The following is a 25,488-nucleotide window of genomic DNA, read 5'->3' on the forward strand; positions in this document are numbered from 1 at the left end:
CAGTGCAGAAGAGTGAAGCAGAGGAGTGTTGAAGTTCAGGATTTGACTCAGATAATGACCATGCCTCTGCCACTGTGTTTTTGTGCTGCTCCCAGCTATGCAGATATCTCTGCAGATGTTTGCCATGCACAGTTTGGCCGGGCAGGCTTAGCTGCTGCACAGCAGGCAGATGTATTCTGTTGCAGTAACCATGACAGGAAAAGACAAATCAAGCAGATCCTTCAGGCGGCTCAATACCCATCCAGCTTGTCATGCAACTGCAGCAGTATGAGTACAGTTCCATTGCCTTTTCAAGGGACACAGACCCAGTTAAGCTTTGGATAATCCTGCTGACCTGCCATTTACATCTTTGGGATATCATTATAGCTAGGTGAATCCATTCAACAAAAGAAACTTTTGATGTCAGGACACAACCAGATCTGAATGAGGCACGGCCTTTACCGTCTATTTAACTCTACAATTTATTGTCTTTTAAAGCCATGCTAGATTATTTATGGAGAGGAAACTAATAAAAGATAAAGATAGATGGCAGAGGTTTTAGAATGTGTGCTGTTCTCTGGCAAGAAGCTACGCAAAAGCAGAGGAGTCGCTGCAGGGAAAATACAGCTTCTCTAAAAAAAAAATATCCCAATATCCAGTATTAAGAGAAATGTACTTTGTCATAATCACATGGCAAGGTCCTTATAAACACCCTTGATTTTGGAATGTCTTAAATTCACACTTTTTGGCATCGATATCCTGATCCCACATATCCGTTTGAACAAAGATGATAAACAGATTACTCAATTAAAGTGAAGAATTGACTAACTTTACCTCAGTGTAATAGGTGGCCAGAATTGCTGCTATATCAGCAGCAAAGCTGACTCAAGTTTACCAGTGTACAGCAATGCATTTCAGAAGTTTAGGAAGAGAAACAGATACTCAGGAGTCCTTGGGGAGCACTGAATTATTCAGTGTTGCCTTCTGAGTAAGGCTGATGCTGCACCACTTGGCTGCTTCTGTACCAAATCCAGTAACTGGTATTTGACTGGAGCATATGAAGGTGTTGCGTCTTAATTTAAAGATTTCAAGAGATGGAGAATTTACCCCCTCTCTTGGCAAGTTATCTCCCTGTCCTCATTTTCAATTTAAATTTAACCTCAATTCAGCTTCCTGTTAGAAGGGGTTTGTATGCATTCTCCAGCAATATTACAAAGTTGGTTTAGTACCTGATACTTATTAAACCTGAATTAACTTTTCCTTTAAGCAGGACAGCTGGATCTCTCTCAGTTTCCCATCACAAGGTATTTTACAGCATCTTCACAATTTGTATGTCCTTTTCTGTGCACTCTCCAGATTTTATAGATTTCTCAGCTGTGAGCAAGTTTCTCACAACATTGTGATATTAAACAAATTAATCTTATGAACGCAGGTCTGCTCCTGTCATCACTGCAGAACTGCTGTGTCCCACAGAAAGCTCACGTTCAGTGCTAGTTCCATTAGGACCCTTAAATCCATTTCTGAAACTGCCTTCCAGTTGGATGCTTCTTAATGCTCATAAGCTGTATTTCACTTGAGTCGTACCTAGCAATTACTAGAAAGACTAGATATGAAAAATAGTTACAGTAACCCTTATTATTTCATGCCATATCAATGCAAACTGGCCTGGCAAAATTACCTGGAGTGTGGCCACGTTGATTAGAATCAAGTTACTCATTCATACTGGCTCATCTGAGGCTGGTTTCACTTCATGACACACAAAGCTCAGTGATCCCCTCTTGCCTTCCCAACCTCCACAAATAAATATGAATAGATTTTTGTTAAATAGCATTAGTTTCACTTGCTCCCTTAGCCATATTTGCAGCCTCATGGCCCACATGCCCTCCATCACAGGCTGCCTCTCACATATTCTATTCTCCAGGCCTGCAAGAGTCTTTTATAACACTTATTTTAAGCCAGCTTTGGGCTCAAGAAACGACACAGATAAAAATACTGAGCTGCCTCAGCACAGCAGCAGTCAACACGTCAAACCCAGTTTGGATGGTTCCAGCTCTAGCACTCAACATTTGTGCCAAACCCAGCTATAGCACCAGCTAATTCTGGCCAACAGAGCACATCAGTGGGGCTCATAAAGGGCTGCAAAGGGCAAGAAATCTGACAGAGTATCATTTAACACAATGAATATTCTCAAATAATATTTTCTGAAACAAAAAAAATAATGCCCAAAAAGCCAAACCTCACTTTCTACTGGGCACAATATTTTCTATTCCCTTACCTGCTCTGCTAGTTGAATCCCATATCAAACTTTCTCATTATTTGCCCTCTGCTATCAAAGAAGCTGAGATAGGATTACTGAGGTCATCAAAGCCTCTCTCTGAGGTATCTCTCCTCTAGACTCAAAAGTCTCCATATTGCTCAAAAACTTATTAAAAGTTAGCAAGAGAAAGCTGTGCACCTCACACAGCTCTTTTGCTTGCCTGGTGCTGTTTAGGCATGCTGGGCTTTATTTTTTTATTCTTTATGGCTGCTGGTTTTCATCTTTCATGGCTATTTGTGAGGGCTGGAAAGTATTTCTGCATTCCCGTGATGCTTGATTACATTGCTCTGATTTTCTTTAAGCACAAAAGAGAACTACTGAGTATTTCTGCTGTTCCTGAATCATTAAGACTTTCACCATCTTCTGCTAAGCAAGTGAGCCATACCATTGTTAGAAAATACTTTACTGCTGTTACCCTTTAAAATGCCCTACTGCCCTTAGGCTGCAAGGTAGAGGCTTCTTTTGCTCCCTTTCACGTCTTTCCCTTCTTTATATTTCCATAGGCTCTAATTTACATAATTGCTGCCTCCTTCCTCTTTCTTCTCCTCTTCCCCATTTATCTTACATATCTTGAAGCTGCCTTTACTTCCTCACTTAACAAGGAGGTGCCGCTGACCAAAGATGTCCTTGTTCACCATTATGAAATTGTGGTTTTTAGTCATCTAGTAAAGTTTCCTAGAATAATTTCTAGTTTTCATTCACTTTTTCCTGTCTAGATCTCACAACTTCTGTCTGAACTTCTCTTCCCAAACACATTCATTCAACATTTTCTTGGTTGCTGGGCAAAATAGGCCATGGGGAGCATCAGACACAAAACTAGACAGAGATGCAGGAAACAGACTAGAGAGTAAATCTTGTGTCTTTCCTTAGACAAGTTAGAAGATGGAAAGTTCTTCATTTAACATCCTGACATTTCTTGTTTTTCTAACAAGAAAAAATGAGATTATTTTCAATGTCTCTTCAGAATAGGCTGGACTAGGGTTCAGGTCCTGTTCTCATTCACTCTAATTACAGAGTCATTACCAGGAATTACTAAGCTTGAACAGGCAGTCTCTTTTCTAGGAATTAACCAGCTCCACTCGGTTTGAAAATTATTGGAAATATGTTTTAGGCAGTACTGCCAAAGAAAAGAGAGGCTACTGGGAAAATGAGATTAAAAAGTCTAGAAGTTTAAATAAGCACTAAAATACCAAGTACTTACTTACTCATTCCTGTTAAACTTTTCAGAAGCTTGTGAATGTCTTGGGGTGACTTTATGATGTGTATCCCATATTGCTGCCCTGTGCCCAGAAATTAATTTTTGTACCTTTCTATGCCTTTAAACTGGGCCTGAGAGGGGGAAGGAAAAACCGAGCACCCCCAGACAGTGCTTTGTTAATAGCAGTGATAATTAAATGTGCTGTTAGTCCAGCTGTGTTGGACTGGGGAGTCCTGGGGGAAAACACTAAGACATAGCATTACCTTCCCAGATTTTTAGGACTGACTTGGTGAAAGATGGAAAACGTATAGTGTCCCCTAAAAAGCTGAGAACAGATGAATGAAGTTGCCCCATTGATGCTCCTCCTTCCTGTTACATGCTGGGTTTGAGAATCATAAGGAAGAAAAGGACAAGTGTACGTGACGATGCAGAAGTTTACCAGAGCTGAAAGGACTAATGATTATGAAATTAGAGTCTTGATTACAGCTGAGCACTCATTAAGCAAAAATGTGGCAGGAATACAAAGCTAATTCTTGGTAGAGTTTTTTTTCTGTTTGAGGGCAAGTATGATAACACACAACAAAAGGAGCATTCAGCTATGCATAAGCACAACTACTAAATAGCTTTTCGGGTTTTGTTTTCTGGGTGGTGGGGACTTTTTGTTTGTTTGGGTTTTTTCTCCTTTTTTTTCCTCCTTAAATCAAGTTGTCTGCAATAGCATGAGGGAAGAGGAAAAAAGGAAGAGAACGGTTGAGAAAATAGTCTTCCTAATAAACATTATAGAAACTTTGCTCCAACATCATAGCTACTTACTTGATACTAATGCTGCTGTTTGTAGGGAAATAAAATAGTGCACAAAACAGGTAAAAATGGCTAGTAGCCAGGAAAAATTAAAAACACAGCAGAAGGAACCAAGGGTTTGGGATATGCAGTAAACGTGGATGTGTCAGGAGGAAAATGACAATTGTCAACCTGAGGGAAAGACTTCTTCATCCCAGGCATGCTACTGGTACTTCAGGCCATATAACTGATGCAAGGGCTGAGTTTTGTGTTTCATGTATAATGCAACAGGAGAAATGATTCCAGTGCAGGAATAAAAAAGTTGATTATTTTCCATCAACCCAGCCTCCTTTCTTATCTGGTTTTAAAGTTTTAAATCTCTTTCCAGACTAAAATAACACCCACATAGTCCTATCCCCGCTGGACTTGAATTTAGTTATCTTGGAAACACAATGATGAAATGATACTGCAACTATTTCTCAGTTATGGTGAAACCAAGAACACCTTATGAAAAAAAAAGGTTTAACTGGGACAGAGAACAAACTAGCTACTAAATATTTTACTACAGGAGAAGATCTGGAACATACACAATTGGTGCAGCAGATTTGGTTTTCTGTGCTATTGGCAATTCTTTTTTAAAAATTAGGTCACTTTTTTAAGGAAACATCAGTAACCGGCATACGTGGAGATTATACACTGCAGCTTGAAAGGAAAGTGCTTTTTAACAGTAGCACTTCCCACCTGTGTCTACTGTTTCTCAGCATACAACAGAAGATTTGTTCAATTGGAGTGGCTGTATTTAGTCTCATGTTTACACTTCTCTACAGCTGAATGCTAAATCAGTCATCGCATTGTCATAATTCTTTAAGCTTAGCTGTTTGGTTTTTCTTTTCTACTCACTGTTCCTCTACACATTCCTTCAAATCACGGGAAAATTTACTTTGAACACAGCTATTTGACTTTTTTTCTGGGAAAGACTGTCTCCTGCTTCAGAAATATACATCTAGAGAGATATAGATACATCTATGCAAGGTATATGTATTGGCTCTTATAAACCAAAAAGCCAAGAGTAGGTACTGTGGCTGACTGCAGAACACTTGTTCTCTACCCAGTCTAATACAGATTTATCCTTACTTAACCTTTGACATCCATCTCCGAAACACACCTTTGAGATCTCTAGGAAAAAACCAAATCTCTCTGATGGTGGTCCAATATTGCAGTAGGTTGCTCAGGGAGGTTTTGGAGACCCCATCCATTTAACACTTCAGTGATATGACCCTGAGGAACTTTAGGTATCTCCACACTTGGCCGAGTTTTGAGCAGAGCTCTGGACCTGATGACCTCCAAAGGTGACTGTTTGCTTTAGTACCAGGAGCAGCAATGAATCTCATCTCCAGTGATCTCCACTGGCAAGTGTAAAGTGGTGCAGTCTCGTGCTGGGATCAGGCACTCTGGATGGGCTGCTGGTGATGCCCGGAGCGACCATGAAGCTTGGCAAGGTCAGGACTAAGAGCACAAGTGCAAGGAGAGCTCATGCGGAAGGCAGTGCTGATGGATGCTGGTGCTGAAAGCTTCAAATATGCATGCTGCTGCTCTGAGGAGAGGATTGCTCTTCCACGAGACTGGCCACAGAAGCAGCTTCCCCTTGACAGAAATACTGTTCTTGAGAACGTGAAATAATTATGAGATGAATATGAATTGAAAGTGCACTTCCTCTTGACCTACTTCCCAGGCAGGGAAGCACAGCTTGATGCCCTCCTGTTTGGAGAGGTAAAATTATCTCTGCATTCCCCAGGCTCCACACAAGCCTCTATTGTTTGGTACCAACCACATGGCTCATTATCGTGCCTGCTACGCAGTCTCTCATAATGATTTCCTTCCCTCTCCTGTCAACACCCAGCTGACTAACCAAACTGGTTTCTGGGCAGAGAAGTGGGCCTGTTTACCCCGTCAATAAATACACCCCTTTTTTGTTTGTACTGTGAAGGTAAACATCCACAATGACAGTGTAAGCTGGCCTTGGGAAAGTGGCTGGTCATTCCGAGGTACTCCAGGACTACAGGCATCAGATTCCTTCCTCGTTAAGTGAACAGACCTTTTCTACTCACAGGGCTGTAGGATGTGTCTTTTTGCTCCACCACAAAATCAATTACGTGTTCCATTAATGCCAGCGGAGTCTGGCTGGGCCCTGAGCCTCCACGGATAAATCCTGCAGCAGCTCAAGGGTTAGAGCAGGACAGTGGTGCCTCTTCTGTGACAACCTCCTGGCATGAAGGATGTAGGCTCCAGAAATAGGGCTTTTGACACATGGGCCTTCCTGTCTCTTCAGAGAGGTCTGTGGCTCATATTCAGGCGTCTGACAAGCACAGAGGATGCCCCAGCACAGCTCTTGCTGGCATTTCAAAGCCATCAACTGTGCTGGCACTCCATGGTTCTTTTATGAAAAAATAACTGTTTGAAAGGGGAGAAGCTGCTGGGATTTTCTGCTTCCCCTCTCCCACCCCCAAAAAAAAAAAAAAAAAAAAATCAAAAATCAGTTCATGGGGTTTTTTAGGTAATTGTTGTAACTGATGTCTTGCTATACCAAGTTGTACTGGAAGCAGTAGAGAGCAAGGTGTCACTAAATGAATGCTTGGTTAATCCATGACCTGAATAAACCACAGGGAGAGAAGTGATAGGATGGTGCACAAATTGCCAGAACAAAATCTCCATCCCAACTTCGCAGGCAGAAGTCTGTAGGTCACGGCAAGGAAAACTTTTGCTAGGAAAGAACTTATCATGGGTTGTGTTTTTTTCCACGTGTCTATGGCACCAAAGATAATAGCTTTTCCTGCAAACTTCATCCAGGATGAATTGTGAATCAGGGTACATGAACCACCTGCCAAACTCTCCAGGGGTAAGAGAATACAAGTGCAAAAGTGCAGGTGCCATGGCAGCAGCTGGAGCAGAGCCGACAGCACAGCTGGAGACAACAACCACTCCTGAACTCTTTCCTGGCCTCGGTCTGGGCGCTTCAGCTCCCTTTCCACATTAAGATGTGACACAGCTGAGTGATGTGACCTCCACAGCAGCTCTGGCTGTCCATCTGAGCTCTCTTGGCTTGGCAGCAGCGATAATTTCAGTCTGTTTGAGCATCCATACTTGCTGCTATGATCTCAGACACCACCAACTAATCTCACAACTACCAGGGGTGTCCAATAACCAAGTTGTAGTTCTAGATTTATCTTATCTTGGGGGGTGTGTGTGTGGTTTTGGTCTTTTGGGGGATTTTTTTTCCCCTCTAATGTACTGATGTAACATTCTTCCTCCAGAAGACAATTCTGTTATCAGCAAGGATACTGAACAAGGAAACTCCTTGTTTGAGATTAATTCAAGGAAACTGATTCAAAGGCATTGTTTTGCTTGTCAAAGCAAGAACAGCTTCAGCTGAACTGGGCTCTGATTCTCTTATTTTATTTTTACAGTCTAATTAAATTAATCTTAATTAATTACACTAGAAAAGATTGCCTCAAACCCGCACAAATGCTGAAAGTGTGCCAAATCCAAAGCCAATAGGAGTTATTAATCAGCACCCTTGGACAGACAGCCACAGCCCTGGGCTGCCCACTGAATTCCAGCTCCTATTTCCCACAGGGGGTCAGTGGATCTTTCCTCCCCACGGCTTTCAGTAGGAACACAGCTGGCCATCGAGTCAGGCACACACCAAACAGGTCCCTGGATGAAAATAATTGCAGGCAAAAGGCCATTCCACAGCCATTTGCTTAAATGTTGCTTTGGCTTCCCCGATGCAAAGCACTTCCTGTGGCACTTCACAAATGTCAGCATAATGAAGCTTGGAGTTTATTTCCATCCACCTCCTTTCAGGTGACTAGTAAGGCCTCAGACAGCACAGTTTTTCAGAGAGCAGTATTCTCCTGAACTGCTGCCTGGAACAGCTGCCTAAGCAAGGTATTGTGGCTGAGAAGTTCCCACTGGTTACACCAGAAGTTCCAGCCCTGTCAGGCTCATTGAAAGGATCAACATCTAGCTTAATGGTTAGGAGAGACCACTGTTAATTTTGAAGTGGGAGATTTATGAATCAGTTATGCTTCCATGAGTCTGGAATGCTGCATGCGTAACAGCAACAAGGTCTGATGTCCTGCTGCTGTGATGGGAGACGAACACATCCAGGACACCTTGGCTCCACTGGCCAGGCAGGAACCAGGCACCTGATCTCCCTCCCCACACATCTGCTGCTTGCAGAGCCTTCTCACAAGCCAACTTCAGCCACATGAGCTTTCTTAGGGACCCCTGAATGCTTACTAGCTCCTTTCTAGTCAATAATCTAGATAGTCCTCAACACTTCTGGAAGCATCAAGCACCATCCTCTGGCTCACTTCAATGGTCTAATCTTGAGATGTGGTACCCTAGGCCTTTTTGTCTGTGACTTGGGGTAGAAAGCGATGGTGTGGGTTCCTTTTCCTGCCAGATCTGAGACAAGCAGGTCTTCACCATTTAAGGCTGTACAGGAACACTTCTTTCACAGCACAATTGCTCTAAATCATTGCTTTAAAAAGTGAAATAGGAGAATGAAGTTTTGCTTGCTTGCATTCTGTGCACTGTCAGCAAGTGAGGTTGCACAGAATTTAGGTTAAGGCCGATTTTATTTCTAAACAACTCTCTAATCTGATCTTTAATATTCCTTTTACATAAAACTAAACAGCCACAGTATCAGCTGCATGAGAAACAGCCCAAAATATAAAATCTCTCCAAGCCCTACCACAGTGTCCTTCCTGCAGCGCAGGAAAGAAAAATTGAAGACTTCAGGGGGCTAAAATTGACATTCAGGACATGTAGTGTTAAAGCAGGAGAGACAGTTTTAACTGAGGAGAAATTTTATGGGAAGAATGTGTGTCATGTGGTTTGTATCCAACATTCAAAGGAACACAATCTAGGGCTACAACAACCATTAAAAAAATATATCAGATTTAATAAGGGCCAGTTTTACATGCATGATCAACTTCTGAAGTAGCTCTTTTTACAGAGCTCTCCTCCCAAGCTTTGTTGTAAACATTATTCACTGTTACCTTCCAGTCACAACTTAGTCCAGGGCCTTGTGTATTAGTTCAAATGCAATACAAAAGCATAAAATTAAAACAAAAATAAAGTTTAATAGATAATTAGTAGAAGGAAAATGAGAGAGAGAGAGCTCTACGGAAGCAGCATTTCTTTTACTGTATGGATACTTCCAGCACTATCTTAAATGAGTTTTAGTAGCATCTTTGAAGACCAGCGAACTATGGTTTCTGAACCTTTGCTCTTAAGCTTCAATCCCTGCTGTGCAGCTGCTCAGAGAAGTTTCCAAATTATTCAATGCACTTTGGCAATACCTCCTAACCTAGAACGCCTGTCTAGAAGTCATATAACCCTTTTTTGTCATAGTTATATCCAAATTCATAATCCACTGGAAAAAAAATTGTTAGTATATTAGCAGAGGCACAGGATAACAAAGTATCTTAAAGGTGATGCTTTCAGGGCCACACTTTTGGAGTATAATTTAATTTAACGTTGTGAACTTAGGCTAAAGATAAATGTGTTAATTGTTTAACCTCCATTGAATTCAGTAGAAGTTGAACAGGGAAGTCCAAGTACCATTTTTCCAAAGTGGAGGATATTACTGCCCACCAGCTGTTTCAATTCTCATCTCTGCCCAACAGTAATTCACAATTTATGTTTAAAGTACTGATACACCAATGGCCATTTTTATGACCCTGCCCTGAACTTAGCATGCCTAACTCTCACAGCACCATCAAGCTGGACTAGAGGATGGAAAGAAAAAGCAAAACCAATCTCATCCCATGAATCCTTCTGTCAATATAGCAAGCTATAAACCCAAACAACAGAATGACCCCACCCTTCAAAGAACTCCAGGAAGACAAGGAGAAGCCAACCTTAATATTTTTAATTACCAAGGAAAACCTTCCATTCCATAACCACCTTAAACCTCCCCCATGAGCTTTACTGCACTGTGTCCTAAGGCAGGGCCTTGGCCCAGCCTTCAAGTTATTAAACTCATATAAAGCAGCACGGCACTTGCTCCGCTAGTTCCTGATTTTCCTTCCGGATCCAGGGGGTTGAGTGCATGTTGTGCTGCCTCTTTCCTCTGCTCTGAACATAGGAAGGGCTCCCTTGGTGACCCAGTTAACAGTTACTATGCCTCATCCCACCATTTATCTAATTAAATAATTCCCCCCTGCTTTTTTTTTTTTTTTAGCTCAATCTATTCTCACATCTCCAGTTTTACAAACTGGAAGCCTTTTCCTTTTTGTGTGTGTGCCTTTTGATGTGAGGCAAATCCATCTCAAGGTTTTGTCTGCTTCAGGTTTCTGTCTCATATGGCCAAAAATACAGGTTCTGGCACAAAACCCCATCTGGATTTTCCTGTTTGTTCAGACTCACATAATTTCAGCTAACAGCAGAGAAACCTGAACATTTCCTGTGCACTGTCATCCCCAAAACAATGTCTGTGTTCCCCCAAACAAAAGGCACTGAATGTACCAATGACTGAGGAAAACTGGAAAGGAAGAGGCAGAGTGGGGGATTTTTTGGTTCCAGCAATGAGTGAGGACTCAGCAAGCTGCAGTCTGAAGGAAGGGAGGTGATGCTGCATCTGTCAGAAAACTGGATCAGATTCTGGGTTGCTTCTGTTGCAGGCTGCCTGTGTGCTCCTAAGCAAGTTTGTGCCTGCCACAACAGGACACCCATGATGTGATGAGGTGCCTAGGCACCACTTGATTCTGGAAATGGAAGCATCCCCTCCTTGTGGGACATATCCCTGCCTCTGCAACTCAGATAATTCCTTCTTGACCTGAACTACAGCGCCAATTCCTCCTGAGAGATGAGAGAGGAGCAAAGAGCTCCTCTCTCATCTCACCTGCTTACAGGCTCAGAGTGACAAAAGCTCAACCTCAGCTGCTTAGAAGGGAGCACCTCTAGGTCTCTAAGGCATTTCACTGGGTGTTTTTCTCTGCTTTGTAACTGAGCCTGCCAATGCTTCCCACTAGACTGGCACGCCCTTTCAGAGCTACCAGTGACAAGTTCGAGAGCTGTCTTGCATAGATGAGCTCTCTCTTAGTTACCTTTTGGGAATGCCTGAGGAGGGGATGTGGCACCTCTCTGTGGCAGCTGTCCATGGCCAGTGGTGTGTGTGGCATGTGCATGTGAGAGACCAGAACCCCTGAGTCCCACTGCTTATGGATGCAGGGCCATCAGCTCTGTCAAAACCCTCAGCCATGTTCTTCCCTCTTTCCACCTGGATTCCCACAGCTTCCTTTCTGTGGAGAGCCCCGAGCACTCAGAGGGTGGCCAGGGGCAGGTAAAGCCCAAAATCGTCAGATGAACCTGAGCTCCGGTGCCTTGCAGCGAGGTTTACCTGGGAAATCCTGCAAGATGTAAACCCCCCTGGGAATGAGAAAATCACCTACCTGATTTCAGCAGCTTCAGGGGCTTCCCTGCATGACAAATTCAGTCCAGGTGGATTGTGTTCACAGCACAGGAACAGACTGCACTTTGACAGGAGATCTTACCCATCTCTCTCCTCCTACACGTCACCCGTATGAGGATTCACATTAATTTACAGATAGGGAAAACTAAAATCCAGAAAGAGCAACTAGGATGCCCTGAGGCACATGGCAAATGACAAATTAACCCTGGGCTACCTCACATGAAAAGCAGCATCAGGCCAGGGCTGGAGCAGTTCTAAATACAGAGTTACAGGTCACAAGGGACCATTGCTAGAGACTTGTCCCATTCTAAGATTTTTTTCTTGCCCTCCTCAAACATCTGCTACAAACCACAGTCAGAGGGGAGCTGCACCTTTGGTCTGATCCAGTACAGCTGTTACTACGTTCCCTCAGTTTCAGAAATCAACCTGACCCCTCAACACTGGATACAAACACGCTTAGACTCGGAAGGAGTTCAGTTTTAGGACCTTGCTTTATGAATGTTTTGTATTAAAATGATTTATATGAACACATTTGCTCTTTGGATCTGGCAGCAGCCTGCGACCAGACCCAGCTTTTCTTAATATTTTGGGCCGTAAGCCATCCGGCTTGGGGATTTATTCATCTTAACATGTTTAGCTTTGTAAGCACAATGCAGTAGTTACTGTTGTGCCTCCCGGCTGCTCCTCCATTTTTTATAAACTCATTTTCTCTGCTAACCTACTTTGAATTTTTTCTTCTAAAGCTGTTTTTAGTCTTCCCTTCTGCCCCTTTTCTTTTTACTCTTCCCCTGCCCCCTTTTTTTCCCCTTCCCCCAAAACACTGGGATAAAACACTAGTGATTTGAATAGGCTCCAGCTTCTATATCCCGACTTTAGAAATAATTGTTCCTACTAATCCTTTTGAGTGCACTCCCAGTTCCATATATTCAAAGAGCTGTCCCCCACACACACAAACACACCCGATTGCTTCTGTTCAACAAGCAGAGATCATGCATCAGCACATTGTAGTTGCTGGTGCCAAGCAGTTCTTGAGCCCCAAACTCACAAACTGCTCCTGAGCTATGGATGGAGGCTCCTCCACCACTGCCACCACCCTTCCCGCCTTCTCATCCCAGCTACCTGGAAAAGAAGAATTATCTTGTATTCCAGCTCAGCCCTGCAACCTGCCAGTCGATTCCTGGATCCCTTCAATTCAGTATCATAAATACACTTAACGAGGCAGTTTAATATAGATTTGGTAACACAGTTACTTGAGTGATACATAATTTATGTTGCCCTGTAGCATAGGAAGCCTTGAGTGGCGTCAGAGGGAACAGATTCAAGAAACTTGCCAGACAGCAGCACAGAGTGCCAAAGGGGGAGAGGAGTGGGGGAGAACAGGGAGACAGCAACCCAGGAAGGCGGTGCATGAAGCAGAGGAGCTTGATGGCAGGAAACAGCGTGAAAGACAGGCAAGGGAAAAGGCACAGGGCGAGAAAAGAATGGAAAAGGAGAGGATAAAGGAGGAGAGGAGGAGCTGAACTGAAGATGCAGACGGGCAGAGAGGGTCTGCGGGATGAATAAGAGATGAGGAGAAGCGCGGAAAGGCAGAGATGAGGAGCAGGGCACGCACACGCGATGCGACAAGCAGGTCTCTGCAGGCTGCGGCTGCCGCAGCCGGGCGGGAGCGGAGCCGGCTCCGTGTCAGCCGCAGGGCAAGGGCACGGAGAGGCGCCCGGCCCTCGGGGGCCCCGCTGGCCCGTGCCTCACCCCGCTGGCCCGCCCCTCGGCCCCGCGGTGCTGCTGGCAGAACGCGAGGCGCGGCCGCCTCCAGGAGCTGCCGCGAGCCTTCAGGCAGCCTTGCTGCTGGCGAACGGACGGGCTCTGCTGGCAGTCTCGCCCAGCTGCACTCTCATCCTTGAGCGACAGCAGTGCCCTGCTCTGGCACCCCTCGGCTCGAGGGTGAGGGGCCTAAATGCTGCACTGTGCGGGTGTCTCTGCCCACGAGACCTCACCAAGTCGGCTTGCAGGTGTGAGACGAGACACAGGAGGCAGACAAAGCAACTGGAGAGGCCAAGTTTGGTAGAGCAGAGAACATGAACAGTGCTTGTCAAGCGCACAGAATCCATGCCTGCCACTTGCCTAGGCTTCCACTTCTGAAGAGGCACTGGCTGCCAGCTCCTGGAAGTCACTTTTTGGCTGGAAAGCTCTCATCCAAACAGTTGGTCAATGAGCTCTCTCTGTTAAACTCACCAGTGACCTGTCACAGAACCTTAAGGACACCTCAGAGATAGGTCTCCATCTGGACCAGTCTGGTACATGGGGAGAGATACTAGGAAAACATCTCTGATTTATTTTCTGGGATTTATGCAATAGGAACTGAAGGCAACACAACACTTGGCTCTGAACAGGACCCCTGGTGAGCAGAACAGATGGCTATATTAAAAGGAAAAAAACCCTAAGCACAACTGGACTAGCCAAGAGCCTCCACACAGGCTGAGGAGGGGGGACTGGCCCTGAACACTCAGTTTTCCTTCTGCCTGCAGTACCCACCATGAGGTTTACTATTACTTCTGTTTATGGAAAGCAGCCAGGATACTTGCTGTTGTGCCAAACTGGAGAAAAACAGGCTTTGCCTCACCAAGTTCACAATACAGTTAGTACTGACCAAAGTGCTCCTCATGTGTCCCTTCTCTGGCACACGTGGGGCTGTGCACAGACCTGCTTCCCCACCCACGTAAGACTCTGCCAGGGAATCCCAGCCCATCAGGTGAGCAGGCATCTGGTCATCGCCACTCTTCCCGGTGCTGCTGCTCTCTGTGCCTGGGCATCTAGGCTAAAAATATTTGTTCCCTTCACCCCAAGTGAAGTGGTCAGGAGCTGCAGGGAGTGAGCTTCCCTGGTAAAGGACAGTAGCCAGTAACTGTGCCCTTAGAAGCGGAAGCACTGATTGAGAGCCAGGCCTTTAACCCCTCTGCTTTCTGCCCACAGCAAGGGGATTGTGCTCCTCTCCTACCCTGCAAGATGATGATGATGACTGCCGGGGTGCTTTAACCTTCACCAGCCAATGCTTACAAAGTATTTCTGAAGCTGCTGACTGGCCAGTGCTGGGGAAACATTCCCTGGGTTTTCCCTGGTGCCTGATGCTGTGTGGGGCTGGCTGTTCACGGCCCAGCATAGCTCCGTGGCAGCCATCTCTGTGCTTACCCCTCGGAGTGCACAGCCTACATTTGTGTCTGTTTTCTTTGGCATTCTCCAGCATTTCCCTTGGAAGTAATGGCCAGTCATACAGTTCCTATTCAGACATTGCCCTCTGACAGACTGCTCCCATAAAGATTATCATTCTCATACTTGCGAGCCTCATGCTGTTCCACTGCCTCTTGCAGGCTGTTCTCCCTGGGGACAGGGTCACAAAACCCACAAAGCACACAGAGATTTGCAATTAGATCTGCTCTCAATTTTTTTTCCCCCTAATCTGAAAAATGTGACAAGTAAACTGCAGGTTTTGTAGAAATTGTCCAAGAAAATTTAGAAAAGCTTTGTGCTCCCCTTGACCCAAAATCTAGCAGCTTTGAAAGAAATATTTAGATGAAGCTCCTCCAAAAGTTTACAGAAGAAAGTAGCTATTTCTTGTAAAAATAAATGCATGAAAACCCCAAAGAATTGCTCTCGAAAACTAATTTTAGTGGAAATTCTTCAGGTAGTTACAGTGAGCTGTGGAGCTCAGCATACCCTCTGGTACCAGAGCCTGGTTTCACATGCCTGGGGACCTGAGAGCTCCCTACAGCAAAACCAGAGGACAAGTTGAGAAAGAAAGAAATAAAAGAAAAACTCCATTATTTTCTCACCACCACTCGTGGTGATACTCATCCTTCTTTGCATAAGAATTCCTACAAAAGTTAAAAATAACAATAGAAGTGGGAGTTAAATATTTGTGTGCATGTGCACACTTTGAGTAAGAATCAAGCCTCCAACTTAGAAAACATAGATGGGTGCCTCACTCAGTCCCTGAGGTTATCTGTAAACCTGTGCCAGGTTTACACAAGAGAAAAAGGAAAAGGGAATTTGCCTGAGGTCAGATTGAAGCCAGCAGGGTCTTTGCAGGGAAAGAGGCTGTTTCATATGGAAACATCCAGAAATGAGACTCAGGAAAGTAGCTCCAGCACCAGTTCATCCAGTATGGCTGGGATGGAATTTTTCAGGTCCTAATTTCCCTACTCTTAGAGAGTGGGCAATAGTGAGAGAGCCCCCTGGGGAAAGTGCTGTTTCCAGCAGACGTCCTGGCTCTGCTACAACGCTTTTAAGATGAGCTTGGTGTCTGACTGCCAGATCCAGCTCTTTGACATGTTGCAGAGAAGAAAAGGCAGTGATCTCCACTTTCCTAAGAGGAACCCTTTCAAAGTGACTAGAAAGTCACCAGCTCTAGCCTGATGACATAAATCACTTTGGTGAGCCTTCAGGTATGTCCTGTGACTTGACTTAGGGCTCTGTTTGCCAAAAGGGAACCATTTAATCTCTTCAGTGATACCACACAACCTCCCACAGCTGTCTGGGCAATCCTCCTACAGGGAAACCCAAGTTGCTTGTGAATCAGCTCCTGAGCTGCAGCAGTTTACAGGACTGAACTTTAAAGAAAGCAAAAGCAGAAATGGTCTTTGGAAAGCTGTTTGTGCATTCTGGCAGCTCAAAAAAAGTGCCACAGCCATGCATACACACCCCACAAACAGTGGTTCACTGGTGACAGTTATGGCACAGGCATCCCAAGCAAATCCATCCTCCAGCATTAATCCAAATGCCAGGTCTCCGAAGAGTCCTGGTTTGTTTAAGCCTCTCCTTATTCAAGACATCAGGCTGAATAAGGATGAATAAGCATTCATAGCTGCTGGACTAGATGGAACACTGAGGGCCAAATCCACAAAAAACCTGGATCTCTGTAACTTTTCCTTGCAGCATAAGGAGTCACGTGTGCCATGTGCTGGAGTGTGTCAAGAGAAGGGCCACGAAGGTGGTGAAAGGACCAGAGCACAAATCTGATGAGGAGTGGCTGAGGGAGCTGGGGGTGCTCAGCCTGGAGAAGAAGAGGCTCAGGAGGGACCTTATTGCTCTCTACAACTGCCTGAAAGGAGGGTATAGCCAGGTGGGCATTTGGGGGCTGCCCATCACAAATCTTAAGCTGCCCAAATTCAAGCTTAGTGTCCGACTCTCATCATCCATTATCCTTTTGGAGATCCCTCTGGATCTGCCTGGACTGACAGAACTTGGAATCTACAGTCACACCTTTCCTATTGTGAAGGTTTCCCAGTTCCAGTTACTCCACATGGGAGAGCAGCACCTGCCTGTGTTTTCATGTCCCAGATGGGAACATGCCATCACACTCATCCACGTGAGAAAAGCCCACGTCAAAGCTGTCTGTTTTCACTGCCTGATCATCTGGGACACAGAGCTCAGGACGTTGCAGCTCTGCCCCATTTCACCCTCCAGGTCAAGGAACGTGAGGGCAGCTCAAAAGAAGGATGTGTTTTCATTCAGTAAGACCTCCTGACTTGCTTTATTTTTCTCCACGTAAGCAACCAGAAACAGATGTCTCAGCCTCCTGGTACCAGGCACTCATTTAACAGCAGCTCTGCCCTGTTTGTACAGCGCCCTTGTTCTCACACCCTTAACTCATCATTACACAGAGATAAACTATCAATGCTCAGCCTTGTGATACTGCAGGAGGGGGGCTGATTCTTCAGGAACAAGGAAAACAGCACATGAGAGGAATCAAATTGCCAACCTTGCACCATTTGGTATTGGTTCCTTTCTGTTTCAGCAGGATCACGTTTTTAAACCATCTGAGGGGGAGCAGTCCCCCGACATAGGTTTCTAAAATGCAGTCACATTTAGTGGCCTCCTTTCCTCAAGATTCCTCTACTCTGCCCCCAACACCACACTGTAATGTTTGAGTCTCGAACACCTACACACTGCCTTGGAGTTTTTACCAGTTCTTTGGACTTCTACATTTACCTCCTTCCAGTATCTTTTACCTTCTACCCTCCACAGCAAGAGATACAGGCTTTGCAAAGGAACCACAAAACCACAGGGAATGCCACTGTCAGAAACTGTAACAGTTAAATGCTTTGAGCTAGTGTTATAAAAAAACCCCCAACCAAACCAAAAGCCCTTTCCTACCCCAAGCTTGTCCCTTGATAGGGATCACAGTTCACAACAGACACAGCCGTTCCCACTCACCTTTTTCACGCATCTTTGTCACATCAGGGTGACCACAACCCCCTTCCAAAACGCAGCCCCAGTTTCAGCATCGGTCACACCCCCACATACACTGCTCTCCCAGGATCACTGGCTGGGTTCATGCTCTCCCAACACAAAGAAAGCCACTCTTGTCCAGGGTTGCACACAGAGACCCAAGGTCACAGCATAACACACGAGCCATGACCCTTCTCTAGTGACCTGCCTGGAGCATGGAGGAAAGATTACATTTCCTACTTTATCAGGTACAAAAGGAGCAAAACAGAACTTACCATTTGATGTAGGCACTTCCAGTATGCACCCAAAGAAATCTCTCCCCCTTTCCCGAGCAAAAGAAAGGCCGAGGCTAGCCCTTAGCCCTGGTTTTAAAGGGCGTGCTGAGAGCAAGGCTGCTGGTCTCCACGGCACCTGACAGGAGGCTGATTACTCAGAACTGAAGCCTCTCTGCTATATAGAAGCGCTGTTTTTCTTTCTTTTTTAGAAAGAATAGCAGTGTATTGCAGACACAGCTACATCTTTTGTAACTGTTGCCTTTGCAATTACCAGTTTATGAGGCTCTGGGTAAATGCAAAACTATCATCCACTTCTCTTCTTTTATTTTTAACCACTTGGATCAAGACAGCAACAGGTGAACTCACTTAGCAATGGATGGCTAAAAGCAGCCAAATTACCTACACCTTGTAATTAGGTTCAGGGCAACCAGGTGATTTGGCCTTTGTAAACAGCTGTTTCTTTCCACTGCCAAAAAAACCTGCCTGATTAATTAAGGTTAGGTGTGATGGATCCCACCCCTTGTCTTGTTGCATTTTTGCATCAGTGCCCGATGTTTTGAAGAAATACTGCCCTTGGTTTCAGAAATAAAACCACGAATCATTCCCTCTGCCCTAGCATCTTGTTGAAGACAAAAGCCAGCAAAAAGTGTTCAGAGGAGATATAAAGCCCAGCCACTGACAGTCAGAGAACCACAGAATTGTTTATGTTGGAAAAGACCTTTAAGATCATCAAGTTCAGTCATTAATCTAATACTGCCAAGGCCACCACTAATCCATGTCTCTAAGTGACACATCTGCATGTCTTTTGAATTCCTCCAGGGATGGTAACCCAACCATTTTGCTAGGCAGCCTGTTCCAGTGTCTGACGAGCCTTTTGTTGAAGAGAGATTTTTCCTAATGTCCAATCTAAACCTCCCCTGGTGCAACTTGAGGCCATTTCCTCTTGTTACTGTTGCTTGTCACTTGGGAGAAGAGACTGACCCCCAGCTGGCTACACCCTCCTTTCAGGGAGCAGTAGAGAGTGATAAGGTCCCTCCTGAGCCTCCTCCTCTCCAGGCTGAACACCCCCAGCTCCCTCAGCTGCTCCTCAGATCACTTACTCTGCAGACCCTTCACCAGCTCCACTGTCCTTCTCTGGACTCACTCCAGCACCTCAAAGTCCCTTGATCGTGAAGGGACAAAAACTGAACCCAGGATTTGAGGTGCAGCCTCACCAGTGCCCAGCACAGGGGGATGATCCTTTCCCTGTGGTCCTGCTGGCCACACTATTTCTGATGCAGGCCGTCTTGGCCACCTGGGCACACTGGTGGCTCATGTTCAGCCAGCATCTCCAGGTCCTTTTCCACCAGGCAGCCTTCCAGCCTCTCCTCCCCAAGTGTGTAGCGCTTCATGGAGTTGCTGTGACCCAGGTGCAGGACCCAGCTCTTCATCTTGTTGAACCTCACACAAGTGGCCTCAGTCCACTGATCCAGCCCCTGCAGATTCCCCTGCAGAGCCTTTCTACCCCCCAGCAGGTCAACACTCCCACCCAGCTTGGTGTCGCCTGCAAACTGAGGGCGCACTCCATCCTCTCATCCAGATCATTGGCAATGATATTAAACACAAAAGCCAACCCGAAGAGAAGATCTCTCTCTAATGCCCTGTAAGTTTGAGGCTTGTCTGTGTCCTGAAGGAAGAGAATTTAATATTCCTTGCAAAATCCCTGGCTTTTGGATAATCTACGTTATTGTAACTCTGGACAAGCTCGTTTTCCACAAAAATACCCATTATTTTTTTAACCTTGCTGAGCTCTTGCTCACCACAAGTATCTTGTGCCTACTAATACCACGAGGCGACTGTGAGGGGAAACTGGGTACTCTCAACATGCAACTTTGACTCTTTCCCAGACCTTCTAGGTAAACCCCAGGGAGAAGAGAGCATCCCATTGGACACAGATGTGTGTGTTGGTTTAGCAATGCATGTGATGCCTCCTGTCTCCCCAGGGCGTGAATCCTCACCTGCGGATCAACGGGCCGATGAACATCAACCACTACGCGACGAAGAAGAGCGTGGCAGAGAGCATGCTGGACGTGGCGCTCTTCATGGCCAACGTCACCCAGCTCAAAGCCGTGCTGGAGCAGGGCACATCCTTCCAGTACTATGCCACCCTCATCGTGCTCATCAGCATCTCCCTCTTCTTCCAGGTGATGATTGGGATTCTTCTTATCATCACTGGTAAGGTGGCCACCAAGGCGCGTGCACCCTTGCAGGGTGCTGCAGGGGCAGGGTACCCTGTGGCTTGGCTGGCATGGGGGTGGAAGGGAGAAGCCTCTTGCCCCAAACCATTCCCCTCTGTCTCCATCCAGGGCTGCAGGAGGGTTGAAGGTAGCATGATGTGGGTGGTAGGGTGGTCTGTGTTACTCAAAATGGCGGGTGGGTTGTTCTTCATTTGCACACCTCTGATTACAACTGTTCCTTCACTTTCTCACTGCTGACCCCCTGTCCCAGTGAAACAGCTGGGGTTTGGCCAAGCTGGGCCTCTTGCTGCCCCTACTGCTATGTGCTCCTTCATGCAGCTCTTGCAGACACTACATTTTAGCTGTATTTTACATCTCACTTCATCTGGGGCTTAACAGAACAATTTAGGCAGAGCTATGCCCTATATTAACCTCACATTTAACCGATCCCACAGTTCTCCTAGTGCCCTACAGACAGTACATTAACACCAGCATTGGTTTGCCCAGTGCTCCATTTGATACAGGAGCTGCTGTATTTCAGTCTCCAACACATTCCCAGTGTTAAACCCCTGCAAAATGCTGCATTTTCCTGTATATCCTACATGGTTTTTTATGGGGCACAGAGAACTGGAGGCTATGGGAAATCCGGGACATGTTCCCTCCCCTCTCGCACACGCCACAGCTTTTCCTGGTGGCAGTTGTGATGGCTGGAACCAGCTGGGAGGAGAAAGGGCACAAGGGACCACGACAAGGCTGCTGTTTGCATGGCTTATTGGCCAGACAGCCCTGGTAACCAGGGTATTCCTGAGTCCAAAGGGATCAATGTCCATGAGCCAGGACCAACCCCAGCCGCGTACCCAGGGCTGACAGCTGTGCCAGCACATATGTGACATCTGGGTGTCAAGGAGGAACTGGCCTCCCGGTCCAAGCAGAGCCCTGCTGCCCTTGTCTGCCATGTCCCACAGCCTGCCCTCACCACATCCCACGGCCATGCAGCGCTGGGGGGACCATGGCATGTGTCTGGCTGGTGTGCAGCAGTAACTCGCTGATTTAGGGTCAGCCCGTTGCAGGGCCACAGAACCTCCATGGCAAAACAAAGAGGAGCTTTTCTCTGCTCCATCCTTGTATGTCATCCTAGAGCAAGCTGTGGCTCCTGTAACATTCCTGTGATTATTCCCTCTGCTCTGTGGCCTCAGCACTCAGGGGCACCATGGGTATTTACCACAGGGGGAGGGGGAGGCTTGCAAGAGCTGGGGGACTTGGAGTCAGTCTGCAAACCCCTCTCTCTTTTTGCACTGTGTTGCACAGCTCGTTTGAACCTGAACGATATTGCAAAGCAACCCCGCCTGAATATACTCAACAACGCTGCCACAGCTCTCATCTTCATCACAGTCATCCTCAACATCTTCATCACAGCCTTCGGGGTGCAGAAGACCGGCCTCTACCCTACCAGGAATTTTGGACCTTATTAATTCATGGAGCGATGGACTCAGGTAAGAAAGGGTGAGTTCCCATCACTGCCAGCCCCTGGGAGGGCTCTCAGTCTCAGAAAACATCTCCACTGCAAGGGGGAGAAAGCAGAGCTGCACAAATTAACAAAGCCTTTCCAGAGGCACGTTGCTGTCCCACAAAAATCTGCAGCCATTGAACAAATTCCCTCAGAGGAGGAGGAGTTCTCCTCACTTGGTCTCTAAAGCAAGAACACCAAACATCCCAGTTGCTGGGATTTATCAGCAGCAAGTGGTTTTGGGAAGGCTGCAGAGTTCATGCTAGATACGAACAGCAGCTGTGGACGGCAGCTAAAGGTGGGGAGGAAAACCAGGTGTGTTCTGGGAGGAATTCAAAGATGGCAGCACTATGTGAGCAGAAGAAAAGCAAGGTGCTGGGTGAGATTGGGGGGGGGGGGGGGGGGGAGAAAGAGCTCTTCAAAACAGCCACTGTGGTTTGGTAGGGACTGTTTTAAGCACCTAATGCTCATTTTCAAGGAAGCCTTGTAAATAAGAGTTCATCCAAATGCTTGGGTTCCCATGTCACATCAGTGAGGGAATGGCATGTTCTTAAATCAAAGCACTTTAGCTCAAGAAGCAAAATTCACGTTTCTTGCTCACATGACCAGCAAAATGTAAACACAGTTTAAACGCCACACACCAGGGCAACGGCCAAGGAGAAAGCTCAACAGACACATGCTACGGTGAGGCCGGGTGCAAAGGCCAGAAGCCTCTCCAGAAACACTGCTGGTTTGGGATCCAGAAGGGGGCAGGTGCTGAAGAGCAGCACCCAGCATGTGTAGGGGCAGTTGTGGCGCCGAGGGACCCAGTGGCTGTAGCTGCTGCTCTCCAGCCACGCAGCACAGAGGAGCCTGAGGTGACCTTACCAGCATTTCTTGTCTTCCCTGCAGGATCTGAGCAGTGCAGCTGGAAGGGAAAGCTCTCCTCCACGTTTCCACTGACCTCAGCAGGAGCCAATTGACAAATCCAGAAAACTGGGTTAAACTTCAAAACTCTGTGTGTGTCATAGCACACTGGCCCCTTACTGTAATGCTTTTGCAGTTCTGAGGGGTGGGAACATCACCTTTCCAAGCTAGAGCAAACTCTGCAGGAGAAAACTGCAGGAACAGCAGCAGCTATACATTTTAAAAATGCAGTTCTGTAAATCTCTTTTATTATTTTTGCTGCCTGCTTCATATACTCAATATTGGCTCATTTGGTAGAGAAGACTGATTGATTTACTTTTTAGGCTAAATAAATAAGTCTGGCTTTTCTTGTGTCTCAAACATAAGTTGATGCCCTTAAAGCAATTCTATCTAGTAGTGCACCTCCCAAATGTTGGAATGGATTTCTCAAACTAAAAAAGAAGTTTTCCTAGGAGGATAGAATGGTGTGTGCACATGAAGATAGCTAGAATCAGTTCAAATGTTTTCCTGGTTGTTTAAAATTAAATGTGACATAGTTAAGAAAACAATCAGATCTTTCCAGCATTGGAATGTTAACAAGGACAGAAAATAGTTATTGTGGTCTGATGTCATCATCAGGGACCTTCCAGGAATGATGTCAGAATAGCCTGACAATATTTAGGAGAAAATGAAGAAACATTACACATAAGGGGACAGCCCAGGCTCATTGCCACAATGAAAAATCACGGTTGCATAGCGTATTATTTGATTTTAAAAATTGCCATTATGGTTTAAAGTCTTAACACTAATATAAATGTTTTAAAATATATTTGGTTTATATTGACAGCTCTGGTAATTCTCTTGTATTAGAACAATTTGTTTCCTTTAAAAAAACCCCTTTGAATTAATGAGTTTCCAGATTTTTATGAAAGAGTAAAAATTTTCGATCCTAAATTTTTTAACTCTATAGTCATGCTAAAAATGGTATTTTAATAGCCTTATGTACACCTATTTAAATAATTACATGCTCTTTTGATTATTAAATGATTTTTGCCATTGTACTGCAGAATCAGAGTTCAATAAGGACTTTTCATGTTGTATATCCTTGCCACCCCTGAGAGAGAAATGTCATGAAAGCATCCTCACACCGGTCTTCAGGAGCTACTGGGAGTGTCTGACAGATATAGACAGACTTCATTTGTACTCTGCGTTTGGCTTTACAACCCCAATTTTCTGTGTAAGTCACACGAGGTGCTTTTTTCTGAGAGGGTGTGAATGATCTTGCCCACGAAGGAGGTGGGTAAGGGCACGGGCCAGCAGCAGCTTAGCACCTGAAACTGACAGGGACTTTTTTGAGCTGAAGGAAAGTTGCATAAAAAGGGGAGGGTGGAAAGTACCAGTTATGTATTTACCAGAACCTGAAGTGGCAAAGCTGAGCACAGTCTGGCCTCTGGTGAAGCAGGCAGAGACTTGCTCCCCACTTGTTGTGGGGGATGACAGGTCTGGGGAGACTCTGACTTTGCTGCTTAACCTGGTCCTCAGTCTCTGCTGTGACTGGCAGCAAACAGGGGTGGATGTTTCTGGGAAGCCTCTTATCCCGCCTCCTCTAGAAAAATGCTTCACTGTAGAGGTAGCAAAATGAGTTGTAGGCACAGTGAAACCACAAGCCAAGGGCTCTCAGCCACTGCTGGCTGGCTGGGTTCATGGAAATGTAAAAAACTACGTATTCTGCGTGCAGACCCCAAACCCTAGGACTCATGGCTTCATGGAGCAGGAGGCAAAGCAATTAGCACTGATGACTGAATGTAAAGAGAGGGAAAAACAGAAAAGATTCAGCTGGGAAAGAAGCAGTGGGGGGAATTTCATTACCAGATCTTAACTTCATCGTTGTTTCAGAGAGCAACTAGATCGGGTATGGCAGCACGTGAGGCCTGCATGAGCACAGAAGGCTTCTGTCACCCATGCAGGCAAGCAAAAGGCTGGCAGCACATTGGAATACTTTCCCTCCATCACCTTTAATATCAGTTTCTTGTTATAGTGAAATCACACTCATTAGCAACCGTGGCTGCCTTTTCCCCTCTTCATGTGTGACTCCCATTGCTGCCAAGCTTTTGATACTCAAAGAACGCCCAGTTGAAGCGAAAATGGCCAAAATTGAATCCAAAGAAGCAGGTGCAGTGAAAGAGCGGACCTCCCATTTGTGTATGTAGGCTGTGCCAAGTACCGAGCTCAGGCCTAGGCTCTCACCTGTGGTCTTCTCCAGGAACTGTCCTCTGCTTGCCAGGAGGGTACCACTGTTTCCCACATTCTCTCATCACATCACACCCATGCTTTGCTGGAATGTGTATTTGTCCACTGTTTCCACCTTGTTTCACATGATATACCCATGTAGACAGCAAAAAACCTGGGTTTTTGCCATCCCATTTTCTGCAGATCTGGAGGGGACTGAAGCAGGGCTCACTCTTGGCTAACCTTGCCCACTGCATCTCCCACCCAGCTCTTGCTGGCTTGAGCAGAGAGTGATCTCTGGTGCTGGCTGTGCTTTCAGTTAATGAAGAGAGGAGCAACACCTGGTTTCTAATCCCTGCTGCACGGTGATGTGGGTGCAAAGTAACACACAGAC

The 25,488-nt window shown here is 45.8% G+C and overlaps 1 protein-coding gene across 4 annotated transcripts in view; it reads left to right on the forward strand.

Annotated features, from left to right (window-relative positions):
• NINJ2 (ninjurin 2) overlaps positions 1-23,945 on the forward strand; it is a 45,959-nt gene extending 22,014 nt beyond the window's left edge. For 3 of the 4 annotated variants that reach the window (XM_032105187.1, XM_032105190.1, XM_032105189.1), the window contains exons 2-4: positions 20,240-20,471; positions 21,782-21,966; positions 22,872-23,931. In XM_032105187.1, the coding sequence (XP_031961078.1) occupies positions 20,240-20,471; positions 21,782-21,945 (396 nt within the window). In that variant the 3' untranslated portion in view covers positions 21,946-21,966; positions 22,872-23,931. Of the gene's footprint in view, positions 1-20,239; positions 20,472-21,781; positions 21,977-22,871 lie in introns of all 4 variants that reach the window. The other variant, XM_032105188.1, reaches the window with a different exon arrangement.
• The last annotated feature ends 1,543 nt before the right edge of the window (positions 23,946-25,488 follow it).

Source organism: Corvus moneduloides, chromosome 4 (genome assembly GCF_009650955.1).
Source record: "Corvus moneduloides isolate bCorMon1 chromosome 4, bCorMon1.pri, whole genome shotgun sequence".
Classification (NCBI taxonomy): Eukaryota; Metazoa; Chordata; class Aves; order Passeriformes; family Corvidae; genus Corvus; species Corvus moneduloides.